Raw genomic sequence first — 13439 nt, 5'->3', positions numbered from 1 at the left:
GTACCTAGAATTTGCCCTGGCACACACATCCTAAACACTCAATGCATACTTGAGTTGAGCTGGGAACTTTAGGCAGAGTCTTACTTTTATAAGAATTCATTCTATGACCTTGGAGAAGTACATTCCCATCTCTCACCTTTCCCCCTTTTTCTGTAAAATGGGCTTGGAGTGAATCCCCAGAAATGTTCTGGTTGTTTGATTGAGCTTCTGTCCATCTGGTCTGGATAAGGCCCTGCTCTTTCCCACTGCAGCGCCTTTAAAGGATTCGGTGGGGTTGTGGTGGAAGGCAGTCTTCTTCATCTCCTACTCCTGGCCCAGAATAGCCAAACAGGACACAAGCAGAATGTACTGAAATGACTTTTAATATCTCATGTTGCAGCAAAATTAAAAATATACAAAAAGTTTGTGGTGTACAAAAGTCTCAGTACAGAAGCCCCAGCCTGGCCCCTCCCCTGCCCAGGGAAAGCTGGAAAGGGCGGGTTGGGCTGGGGGGCTGGGCATGGCACAGATGTAGTGAATACCAGGATGGGACCTAGGGATAGGCTAAGAAGCGGGCAGAAGTTGGGGCTGACCACAGAGGGGAGAGAGGACATGGGGAAGTCCCCTGGAGTGTGCTGACAGGGAGATTGGGCCCTTAGGCATGGCTAGTGGTTCCTGTGGACGTGTTGGATATCAGAGGCAAAGGGATTCTGGTGGGATCCCCCTCCCAAGGGACCTTGGCTCGAGTCCTAGCTTACCACCAGCTTGCCGTGTGAACTTGGGCAAGTTGCCTCCCATCTCTGGGCCTGCCCCATCTGTAAACTAGGAAGTAACTGGATAATTAAACCACCGATGCCCAATGTGGAGGTCCCAGGCCCCACCCAAGTGTCTGCAGAGGCAGGGCCTGACACCGTGAGTATTCTTGAGGATTCTGCATTAAAGTCATCCAATACAGAATGCAGACGTCCTTCACACTTGAGTCCTCCCTAGGATGTATCTGCTATCCACTCAGCTTTAATCTAAGATAGCGAAACAAACGCTTTATTTAGGTGGCTTTTGGGGGAGGAAAAACAAAACAACTCTCAAGCCACAAAATCCTCAGGGAATCCGAGGGTTCTGAGGATGGTTCAGACCCCTTCTTATGCCTGGTTTGGAAGCCAGACGAGGAGGGCAGGGAGAGAGAGTCTTATTAGGTCTGACTGGACTCTGAGACTTTGGTGAAGGGAGGGAAAGGAAAGCCCTCCTCCCTCCTGTGGCTATCCTCACTCCCGCTTTGTCCCAAGACCCCCTCCACTATGAGATTATTGCAGACATCCTGAGCTCCCACCATTCAGCCTGGCCTGGGGACTCTGAAAGAGTTGTGCATAGAATAAAGGCCAGCAGTGCTGAGGAGGGGGTGACCTCGGGTGAGGTTACAGTGGAGGGGCTGAGCATGGGAACACTACGTGCCGGGGGATTCTGCCTGCAGGAATCAGACCTGGTTGGAGCAGACCCTCTGCCTTGTCCTGATTCGGGTCTTCCTCTCCTCGCATCTACTAGTAGAACTCAGTATCCTAACCCAGAATGACACACATGTTCTGTTTCCCTAAACCTAAGGCCTCGGAAGTGTCCTTGACTAGAAGGGGGACTCAGACCCCTATCCCACACTTCCTCTGTGGATTGGCACTGATGCTTTCCCTTCCACGGCAACACCACAGAGCGCTTCCTATAGATTTCAGCCCTACATAGGCTCAGTCTAGGAAGGAGGCAGATGCCAAAGAGTTGTGGGGCAGCCAGGGATGGGATCAGGGCTCTTGGCGTTCAGTTAGCAACCTGTGCCTAAACTCTCCCTCTGCTTGGAAAGATTCCTCCTGAATCGGGAGCCCCCAACCGGAAGACTCCAGGTCCTAAGCAATCTCCTTGGCACATAAGGGACCCCTTATCAGATGCTGGGAACAACCAAGGAACTGGAGTCTTCTAGACAACCAGGGTGAGAGTTAGGGTTAGACCAAGCCAAATCCCAGAGGCTCCCAACATCCCTGAAGGGGTTGATGCATTCGAAGTCTCAAACTGGTGGCCATTAGGTTGCTTTCCAAAGCCTAAATAAATCTCATTGCTCCTTGGCACAGAACACCCTCCTTCTGCCCACCCCTATAGTTCTGCTTTCTCGAGCCTCCACTCACCCCACTTTCTGTTCTGGTGGCATCTGACTTTATTTATGCCCATGCACGCTGCCTCAGAGAACCTTCCCCTCATTGCCAGGCCTTTGTAGACTCCAGCCCCAGGCAAGCTGCAAGGGAAGGGCTTACAGAACCTTAGTCTTCAGGGGAGTGTTTGGGGATGACGGTCCCAAGCTCCCACGTTCTCAATCAGAAACCTGCACATTCTCAGCCTTGCTTGCCCTCCTGGGCCTCTGCTTCTCCAGCCCTTGGGGCGACACACTTCAGGGAGACACAGGTGTAGGGGTAATCCGGCTGAAAGTAAGGCAGATTTGGGGGAGATGAGAGGATGGGACCAAGCCTACATTTTTCGACAGTCCCTGCAGGGGAGAGTGGAGGCCTGTGCTGCCGGCTGGGGTGACCGTTACAAGGCACATGGTACATCGGTGGGTGGAGGTACGGTAGGAGGTGCGTGGTGCCTGGGGTGGTTGAGGAACACAGCCAGCAGCTGGAGTTGATTTGAGAGTGAAAGCTCACAGAACAGGAGGCGCGGTTCTACATTAGGAAGGGAAGGCCTGGCATTTCTGTTCCCAAGATGGCCTGTTATGGCTGCTCCTGAAGAAATTAAGACAGACCTCATTTTTATTGATACCCAGGAAAACTCTGTGGTTCCATTTTACTTGCTGTGTGACTTTGGGTAAATGTGTGGCCCTCTTTGTTTCTTCTATATAATGAATATGAAGGTCAGGTGACTTTGGGGACCCTTCCTTCAAAGCTGTAGTCCTGAAGTCCTCTCTCACTGGAAGAACCTTACAAGGACCCTGGGAATCCAGACTCCATTAATGGTCTGGGAACAGGAGTGGAGGACCCCAGGGGTCCAGTTGTGGCTGGGGAAAGAGACTGGCTGAGGTAGATTGTGTCACAGAAAGGAACCAAAAACAGCTCCAAGAAGATGGGGCCTTTCCCCATTCCGATTCTTTGTCCTTGTGAACCAAAAGCACGGGCTGATAAAGAGAGAGGCCTCAGGCCAGGAAGAATGGGGGCCTGAGCTGGGGAGAGGGGCTACTGCGGAGGGAGATGGGCTCTGTCCTGACAGTGGGAAAGGCGAGGGTCCTCTGACACAGCCTTGCAGGCAGGGGTCCTGGGGAAAGTTCTGTGATATTGGGGTGAAATATGGCCTTGGCTTCCCTGCAGCCTTAGGCCATGCCTGGCTCTGCTTATCCTGCTTCCCTGCCTGCCCTGGCCTCCTTCAGCAACCAGCTAAGGAATCTGAAACCTATCCTTCCAGGCTGCTGGAGAATGGGGCATCCACAGAGCCATTCTAGGACCTTGGGGGCGGGTGGCGGTTAAAATAGCTTGCCAAGGGTAGCCCAGATGTCGTCATACTGATGTGTGGGATGGAGGTGTAGCTCTTGTAGGGTGCCACACACAGCGGAAACAATGGAGTGACATTTCCTGGCACCATGAGCCCTGCAGAATCAGGCTGCTTGGGTTTGGGGCCCATGCCCAGTGCTCCATCTTACAGAGTGTGACAGGTGTATAGCTGGCTATGGAACTGGTCTCCCAGGCAGGCTCTGGGTAGAGGGAAAAGAGAAAGGGTGACTCCCTCGGAGCAGGCCTGCGTCAGGGTGAGCTGTCTGTCACTCTGGAGGCCTCTTGGGGGGTCAGGGAAGCAGAGAGAAGAAAAAGCATTCCACACTGACAGAACGAATATAGCTACCCACGGGGCCAGGCAGGGTGGCTTGGATCCTGGGTATGAAGTGTGCTTGTGTGTGCATACACACAGGGTGCCCTCTCAGCTTCACCCCAAGTGTAACTCTCTCCCAGTATCCTTAGCAGATCAATTGTTGCCACATCACCACGGATGGGGCAGCTAGGAGTCTCAGACCTTGTGAGAGAAGCTGGAATTCTGGGCCTCAGTTTTCTATCTGTAACTCCAAGAGAGGCTGAGCCAGGGAGGGCTAAACAATCTTATTTGCATAGTCTAGGATTCTCATGGCCTCCACACTTCCAGCCCAGTCTGTACTCGTCCCCACAGTCCCTGGCTGTTCCTTTCCGGTGAGCTCACCTCAGTTGGCATAGGGGAGTGGCAAGAGACTCCAGGCCTGCCTAGAGCGCCGCCTTCTACTTCACAGAGCTGCCTAGCTCCCTAGTCCCATACTCCCACCAATAATGTGCCCTGGTCAGTATGGGCTGTCCCAGGCCGGGGGCACATTCCAGGATAATGGTCCCTTGTGTAACCTAGGATGTCTGGACCATGGGAATGGGTCACAGACCTGGGGCCTTGTCAGATTTGAGATAAAACAAATCAGTTTCCCAGATGCACCCCAGAGAACCTCAGTTGCAGGGTGGCAGGAAGCCAAGATTTATGTCATGTCCCCAGAGATATTTTTTTTCCAGCTGAGCATCACTTGGCAGCAGAAATGTCTCAAGGGTTCTGAGGACAATTTCCTTTTAAAGACGATAGGGCTAGGGACATGGAAAGGGGTCTAGAACTTCCATAAACCTTGGCAACCTAGAACTAGAGCACCCATTCTAGAATATTCCCCGTGGTCCATGTTTCCATATCTCCTCCCCCACTGCCCATGGTAGAAGCTAGAAGCATCCACATCGGAGCAGCAGGTTCCAGTGTCCTTGATCCTTAGAAGAGATCAGCAGCTCCCTGGGACCTGTTTTCAAGAGGTATTCTAGAACTAAGACGTCTCCCCAGCTAGAGCCTCATCTGTAGTTGAGCCAGACGGAGTACCACCGGGGACATTTTATCTGCTGTGCTGAAGGCCTTCATCTCCAGGGAACATCTCAGATGCCCATCTGGAGCAAACAGCACCTGTGACCTCTCACCTGAGGGGTCTAGACCTTATCTGTAACGGAGCTCCCAACAAGTGCACCTCCCAAGCAAAGGCACCCACCCCAAGCTTGGACCCCTTCGTACTGCTATCACCCCTCGCTCCTTGGGGGTCTCCTCCTGCCAGTGTCTGCACTGTTGGATCCCCAAGTTCTCTCTCCGACTTCCTGCTCTAATCCTCCTGCTGTCCAGTTCCCCTTCTTACAGGAACTGTGCCAGTTCTGTCCAGAGATCCGTCCCCAGTCCATCCCACAACCCCACAGTCTTTCTCATCCTTCTCTCAGGGATCCCCTCCTATCCCAGGCAGCCCCCCCCCCAGCAGTGCCTTTCCTCTGGTTGGCCCACCAGGGGTGATGTGGGTGATTCTAGGCAGGGGAGAGGGTTGAGACCCTTGTGCCAAGCATAATATGGCATGCCCATGAGAGTGGGGCAGTTTGTGAGGGGTAGCACCAGTTGACGCCCTGTGCCCTGGTCCAGGGGAACTTAGTGAATGGGTCATAGGGCTAAAAAACGAGACCTAGGGCCTCCACAGGGCTGCCCTCTTCCCCAAGGGAAGCCAGTGGCGGGGCCATTCTTGGATCCAAAGATCTACTCCCACTTAGCCTGGTGGCCCTGACATACAGACTCAACACTGTGGTCAATGTGGAGTCAGTCAAGCCTGTCCCTGTTGGGAGGCAGACAGTGCCTACACGGTAGTCTCGTACTCCAGCAGCTCCTGGGAGGTGCCCATGCTCCGGTACTGCAACCTAGGTGTGGCAGGTGAAGAATACTCCAAAGCCAGGATGGTCTTGCGGAGCCGGCGATCAATAAAATGAGCATCCCAAGCTGGGTACTTTTTCCGAGGCAAGTCAATCCGAATGACAGGCCCCTCTGTCCGCAAGGGGCGAGCTACTGGTGTGGGAGGCAAACCAGGTCGCACCTGGAAGACAGGTAGTGTAGGGGTCCCGGCTCGCTCACCTCCCACCGAGGCCCCGTCCCGCTCAGTGCCTGTAGTCCTTGGCAGCGATCTTGGTGGACTTGTGATTGCATCAGTTGGAGGGGCACAGGGCCCTGGAGCTTCAGGGAAGATGCAGCCCGGTGCCTGGGGCCCCAGCATGGGCCCGTTGGGATGCAGGAGACAGTAATAGACACACATAAAGAATATGCCCAGTGCAAAGCTGGAGGCCACCACGCAGACCAGGATGAGAGAGTAGAAATCGGGGGAGAAGTTCCGGCTGGAGTACCAGAAGCCGGTGAGGGCTGCGTTCTCCAGCAGCACAATGCAATAGTAGAGGGTCACCCGGCGGCGGCTGCGGCCCTCCTTGACGTTGAACCAGCAGAAGATGTAGATGATCCCCACCACCATGTTGTAGATGATCTCTTCCCACTTGGACATGCAGAAGTCTGTCTCACCCTGGATAACCCAGAAGGTCATGATGCACCAGTGGGCTACGATGAAAATGCCAAAGTAGAGCTTGTAGACGCTGGCAAAGAGGGCGAAAGCCAGGGTTCGGGCTGCAATGGTGAACAGGTGCCACAGCACTTGGGCTACAGCACCCTTGTAGGACAGGGGCCGCTTGTCATCTCTCGAGTCTCTCAGTACCTTCTGGTAGGATGCCAGTGTCCAGGCCAGGGACACAAGGGAGGCAGAAATGGAGAGGGCTGTGGAGACAGGGTAGGGATGGGGTGGGCTGGGTTAGGGGTGGGTCCAGGTTGGGTCTGGAGAGGAGGTTCTGGGTCAGGACCTGGACTGTGAGGAGGTGAAAGGGAAGGATCTGTGGAGCAGGCGTGAGGAAGGTCTGGTTGGGATCTTCAAGGGCAAGGAAACGGGGTGGTGGTAGGGAATGAGGTGGGCTACTTCTGTGGGTATGGGAGCATAAAGGGAAATAGATTTGGGCTCATCTTGATCTCCACTGACGTTAAGTCTAGGATTCTAGTATGAGGTAGACAGGGCTCAGGGGTCTTGGTGGAGGTGGGAAATTAGGGTCCAGGACTCTGGGAGTAGAAGAGGAGGTCAAGAAGGGATCATCAGGTCATGGAGGAGTCGGCAGACCATCAGAAGATAAGAAAAAAGAGGGTACAGAGGGACAACTAGGGCTAAGCAGAGGTAGGGAGGGGATCCCAGTGAGACACTGAATTCTGGGCTAGAGAGAGGGTAAAAGGCGTCCCCAGGGGGCCTGAAGACTAGTGATGGAGTCTTGGGACGCTGCGGGTGGGTTAAGCAGGGTGTGGGGCAAACAGGACCTGGTTCAAGGGAGGAGACTAGAACATCCAGTGAAGGGCTAGGTAGACAGAGTCTCTGAAAACCGAGGGGGACTGGGCAGGTCTGTAAAGCAATGGGTCCCCGTGGATGCAGACTAGGACTCAACAATTTGTAGAACGTAGAGGGCAGAGGACTCCCTCAGGGCCTAAGGTTTATTGGAAGGAGTAAAGGGCAGCGGTAAGATATGATCTGCCCTGACAATCGAGGAGGGAGAGGAGCCCAGGGTGTCTAAGGGGTGGTGTCAGAGTGGATGAGACAAGTCAGGGGGAAGGGGAGGTCTGCAGAGGCCTAGAGGGTCTTGAGGGTGTGTGGTTTCCTAAACCCTGGCCAGACAGGACAGCCTTTGGGGCGGGACGCAGGTATCCCCAGGGGCCAGCAGGTGGCGGGGCTCACCAGTCAGCAGGTCTGGCTCTCGGTTGTGGTAGACCAGCAGGCTGAGCTGCAGCACCAGCTGTGGCGCGCTGCGCAGGAAGGTCTCCAGCAGACGAAGCATGCTTACATCCGCGCTCTCGAACAGCATCCGCCAGTAGAAGTGGCGCCGCAGCCGCTCCCCGCGCCAGCGGCTCTGTAGCCCGAGGTACAGGGCTCGCAGGTACCTGCGGGGAGGTGGTGCTCAGATCCAGGCTCTTCCCGGCTCGGCTCGTGTTCCTGCCCACCTCAGCCTCCCTGCCTGCGCCAGGGAGAGCTCCCTACCAGGATGACCTACTCTCTGACTGTGGGCTCGACTCTCCTAGACGTGGTTGCGGAGCACCGAGTGCGTCCATTAGCTTCTAGTCTAGTCCTGTACCCATCTCCAGTTTTGAGGAAGGAACTGGGGGCCAGTGACCCCATGACCACACAGTTAGCCAATAGCGGAACCAGAACTCAATTCTGGGTACTAACCATTAGACAACACCGCTTCTCGATGGAAACTTTGAAGAGGTTTGGCCACGGGTTTCTTGTATGGATCACAGCTGGTGCCAGGCTGCAGTCCTGACCCACTGCTCCGGGCCTCAGCTGCTCACCCAACAAACATATCGGGTTGTTTGACACAGGCCACAGATTCCAGGGCATTTGACAGATGTCCTCACAGTCTGCCTTTTACACTTGCTGTTCTCTTTCCTGGAACATCCCTTCCCGTTCCTTAACCCCATCCCAGCCCCAAACCTAGGTAAGTCTTGCTCCTGTTTCCAATATTGGGCTTTTGCTGACCACAGCCTCCCCCGAGGTAGGAGCCTCCCTCAGCCTCCCAGCCCCAAGTCCCAGTTCTGCTCCAGATCTTGCCACTGTGGGTTTAACTTCCCAGCTAGGCACACATCTCCCCCAGCTCTAAACTCCATTCCAGGGACTCCATCACCTGCTAAACACTGCACATTCAGTTCTTAGCACCCAGTAGGTGCTCAACCCATGTAATCTCAAAAGAAAGAATGCCTGGCTGCAAGCCCGTTGACTTTAATAACTCTGATAACCTTGGAGTAGACAGGAAGGATCTAAGCCCCGAGTTCAATTCCGGACTCTACTTCTCATTTACTCTGTTGAGCATGTGCTCATTCCTACTCAAGTAGCAAAGAGGGTAGATGTTCAAGAGCAGTGTTCACGTGGGATGAGGATTTGAGTCTAATTTCTCCATGTGCCCACAGAACCTGCCTTTCCCCAGACCCTGAAAAGCTTTGGAAATGACAGGTTAGCTCTTTGACTAAACCACAGATGGATTCTCTAAAAGTGGCTTCCCAGAAAACAGGAGGAGAGGGTCTAACACAGATCCAGTGACCTGTTGCCTGGACATCAAACTGAGCCACTAGGGATGGGAAAGTGCTGGCATTCCTAGGCCATTGGAACCATGGGATCAACAGATACACGGTGTGCTGACAGCTTATGGAAGGAACTGTGGTGCTACAGGGTCTCCGTATGAAAATTAGAGAGCTTGGTGGCTCTGACCCTCCCAGAACTAGTGACCTGTGTCATAGACTTTCTCCCTAAAATGTGGCCCAAAACATCCAATTTGGGGTCCTCCTGTCCCCAATTAATGCTGCTGACACTTCTTCAATATGATACTGCTTTTTAACATCCATCCTCCCTGCTACTTGGGTAGCCAGGGAGGAAAGGGGACTGTTCCTTTGGCTGCTTGGCAACCCCAGGACTTGATGATTTCTTATGATGAATGGTGATAAGTCATCTCCGCCTGTCCCCCAGTTTTCTGACAGCATCATTCAGTCATGTAGCAGCGTGCGTCAACCTAGCTCCGTACTAGGTTTGTGCCTCTATGTATCTTGCCCTTCCCTTCTTCCCTTCCATGAGACTGAGATGGAAAACTTTGGCAGGGAAGAGGGGCAGTCAGGGAGAATTTTTCCCCTCTCCATCCCCTCTCTCTTTCTCTTTCTTTCTTAACAGTATCTCCTGTACTCCAGGCTGATCTAGAACTGAGTAGCTAAGGATGACTTTGAACTCCAAATCCTCTTGCCTCCACCGTCCGAGTGGTGGCATTACAGATATGTGCCACCTTGCCAGGTTTTGTTTGTTCTATCTCTGTTTTTAAGGTGGGTTCTCATGTAACCCAGACTGACTTTAAACTCCCAAGTTAGCTCAAGCTGGTACTGAATTCCTAATGCTTCTGCTTCCACCTTCTACCTCCCTTTCTATAGGCACTGCAATGCCTGGTTTTAATTTCTGTTTTCATGAAAACATGTGGCATCAGGCCTGGTGGCACTGTCTCTAATTCCAACACTTGGGAGGTTGAGGCAGGAGGATCACAAGTTCAAGGCCAGCTTGGGCTACATAAAGAGACTTTGTCTCAAAACCAAAACCAAAAAACATCAAATCAATCAACCAATTGAGCAATAAAATACAATAAAAAAATACTAGTGGTGGGGGGAAAGCTGGAGAGATAGCTCGTTGGTTATGAGCACTGGCTGCTCTTCCAAAGGACCCAGGTTCAATTCCCAGCATCCACATGGCAGCTCACAACTATCTGTAACTCCAGGTCCAGGAGATCAAATGCTCTCTTCTGTGGGCACCGCATACACATGGTACACAGACATGTATACAGACAAAACACACATGTGCATAAAATACAAAGAAATAATCTTGCGCACACACTTGAGGAGAGCAGTAGAGGAGAACATTCAAGAGAATGGGCAGATACAAAGTGCAGAGGCAATGGGAGCCCATACCCTTTAAGGGCAATAGGTTGAGGTTTGCTGTGCTTGACTTAGACTGAAAGCTTCCAATGAGATGGGGCACAGAAAGACCAGAATTGTGAAAGTTCATCAAATCCTGCAGCCAGTTCTAGGCTGCAGGGCTAGGGCCGTTACTCAGCAGTGGGGGATGTGCTGAGTATGTGCATGGCCCCGGGTTTCATCCCTGAAAAAAGGAATTGGAACCGGAGAGCACAAGTTTAATTTTTAATCTGAATCCCAAAATTGGAGGTAATAGGATCAGCTCGGAGCCTCGAAAGCCTACTCTGAGGACTGCCTTGGAGGGAAGCCAAGGAAAGGCTGGGTTTGGTCCAGGCTGGAGTGACAGGGATGAGCTAAGGGGATGATGCACCAGATCTGGGAAAGAGAACAAAGGACTCTGAGGACTATAGGGGGGGGGGACAGGTGGTCCCCAGGGCTGCTGAGGGCCCGAGAACACAGACCTTCATTCCAGGCCTGCCCCCACTCCCTTCCTCATTCTTGTGGCTTCGAACAGGAAGGAGAGGCCAGCTGGTCCAGTGAGAAGGGGCCTGGGGAGCTGGAGAAGAGCAATACCCTGGAAGTCTCTCTGAGGCTAGAGGACCATCTGTTTCCGCCCAGGTTAGGATGAGGGAGGTGCCAGCCCCGCCAGCATCCGTCACCACCTGGCAGACCTCCTGCTACTTCCCCGCCCACTCCTACTCTTTCCTCTGCCAGCTTCCAGCTAACCGCAGACAAAGGGCTCACATCATCCAAGACTGAGATGGAGAGGGCTGGAAAGGAGGCTTCTGCCACCTGTCCATGGTGCTTGGGGGTCAGAGGGTAGCACAGAATCCACACTGCAGCCTAAGGACAAAAGGCCTAGCCTTTTTGAGCCCAGCCTTACTCTGGTCCTTTTGGCAAAGCAGGGGCTGTTTCTTCCAGCCAGCACTAACTACTCGCTGCCAGGGACCTGGGAGATGTTCATGGGCTTAGGGGAGTGTTTGAGGCTTGTGGGGGAAAATTGGCTTCAAAACCCAGGGAAAAACTGCAGAATCAAAATTAATAAATGTTTAATTAAATGTCTGTAAAACAGAACATGATGTCAGCTAGTCATTTGCAATTTGGCTTTTATCTAGTTATATATAATTTACATTTGATGTTTGATGTGACTGTGTTTTAATATGCTTGATAGATGCTGCGCCACAGAGGTCTTAAAACAACACTGTCCAGGACATGCAACCTCATGTCCCCTGATCAGTTTCTCCTTCTCTGAAACAGGGCTGGAACCTGTCACCCTGTTTGCACCACTGTCACCAGAATGAAGATCCTAAAGGCAGGATGGAGGTACACTGGGTGTGTGGGGTTGTGTCCCAATCCTGCCCTGGACCCTGCTTTATGGTCTTGGATAGTCTCTGCTTCCCTGAATCTAATCTTTTTCCTTATTGTGAGAATCAAGTGATAGAGTTAGCAGTAGTTTTCTAACTATAGAGGGATGTGCACACAGTGGTGGTGGAGAGAAGAGGAGCTTATGTTGGGTGGTGGTCTCTAGCTCCTTCGGGCCACTAAGCAACTGCCTCTTCAAACCTCCGCCAGAAATCCCATGCACTCTGCTGTCTTCTCTGTTTGAAAGAAAGTTGAAAGAGGCAGATTTCACCACGGATGGGACTGGTAACGCTCACACAGGACACTCCAACTCTAGACAAGGAATCCAGACTTGCTTTTCTCCAAAATGCATCCTGTGTCACTCCCATCCACCTCTCCAGCCCCTGCTCCATCCGTCTCACGGGTGGGGGCCACCACCCGGTACAGGCATCTCCCGTCATCTCTTGTCAGGACAACCACATTCTCAGCCTCCTTTCTGGGTCTCTGTCCAGCCACTCCTGCCCCCTACAGTCCATTCCACAGATAGCAACCAGCGGGTAATTCTTAAAGCCTATTGGATCGGGTCATCCCCTTTCTGGAAACCTCACACAGGCTTCTTATCACACTGGCAATGAAACCCAAGCTTCTCCCCCCAGCTCACAGGCTCCCAACCATCTGGCCTGCCCGTTTCTCTCACTGTATCTCAAACCACTGTCTGCTTGTTCTCCACACCCCAGCTGCATTGGACGTCCCTGCCAGACTTGCTCCAGCCTCAGGACTTCCTTACTCGCTGCGGGCTCAGCCTGGAACGCCCTTCCCCGGATCCTGCTCTGGCTCCTCATCAGCTCCCCAACACATTCTTTGAGGAGACCACCCATCCCACACTGGTACTTCTCCCGTCCAAGGATTATTCTAGTCCATCACATGCCTGCCTGACTCCTCCTGATCCTCCAGCCTTCATCTCCTGAGTGCTGAGATCACAGGTGTGAGAAACCACATCCTGTTTCTGAAGCACTGGGATCAGTCCCAGGGCTTCGTGCGTGTGATACAAGTTCTTTGCCAACTGAGTTCCATCCTCAGTCCCTAGACAGTGTCTTTCTGTTCAGTCACTGGTGCTCCATGAGGTAGGGACCTTGCTTGTCCTGGTCACCAGAGTGTCCTCTGCTTTTACATAGGTAGAAGGCAGAGATAAATGTTGATTGAAAGGATAAATGTGTGTCTTCTCTCTGGTCTCGGCAGAGCTTGGGCCTCCGTCTCTGTCTGCGTGGAGTCAGAACACTTCCCAGAACACCACTGCCCATTTATTCTGTTGTTCTTCTGGGAAGCCTTCCCTGGTGCCCCTCTAACATGGCTAGTCTCCTTTCCTCTATGATTCTCAGATGTCCGTGGTCTGAAGCCAGGGTGAGCTCTTAACCCACAGGCCACTGTAGGTTGTGACCCCACTTTACAGGGCTAAGGAGACAGCTACTGGGACTGAACTTTCTGCTTCCCAGTCTTTGGCAGGTTTTTGAGATAGGGTCTTGCTATACAGTTCTGGCCTGGAATTTGCTAAAAATTCCAGATGGCCTAGAACTCATGAAATTCCTCCTGCTTGGTTCTCCCAAGGGTTAGGATTACAGACCTGAACCCTGTTGTGTCCTTTTTGACTTCCTGTCTCTAAAACAAACTAAAATTACTGAATTCATTGGTGTGTGTGTGTGTGTGTGTGTGTGTGCCATGTGTGGAAGTGGGGGACATCC

The 13439-nt window shown here is 52.7% G+C and overlaps 1 protein-coding gene across 1 annotated transcript in view; it reads right to left on the bottom strand.

Moving 5' to 3' along the window:
• Positions 1 to 302: 302 nt before the first annotated feature.
• Xkr7 (XK related 7) overlaps positions 303 to 13439 on the bottom strand; it is a 28428-nt gene continuing 15291 nt past the window's right edge. The window contains exons 2-3 of the mRNA XM_075962535.1: positions 7598 to 7800; positions 303 to 6603 (exon numbers count right to left, since the gene is read on the bottom strand). Coding sequence (XP_075818650.1) covers positions 5648 to 6603; positions 7598 to 7800 — 1159 coding nt within the window. The 3' untranslated portion in view covers positions 303 to 5647. The remainder of the gene's footprint in view (positions 6604 to 7597; positions 7801 to 13439) is intronic.

The sequence above is a fragment of the Microtus pennsylvanicus genome, chromosome 2, assembly GCF_037038515.1.
Source record: "Microtus pennsylvanicus isolate mMicPen1 chromosome 2, mMicPen1.hap1, whole genome shotgun sequence".
In the NCBI taxonomy this organism is placed as follows: domain Eukaryota; kingdom Metazoa; phylum Chordata; class Mammalia; order Rodentia; family Cricetidae; genus Microtus; species Microtus pennsylvanicus.
Note: the sequence above shows the minus strand (reverse complement) of the source record. Positions and strands in the feature narration are given on the sequence as shown.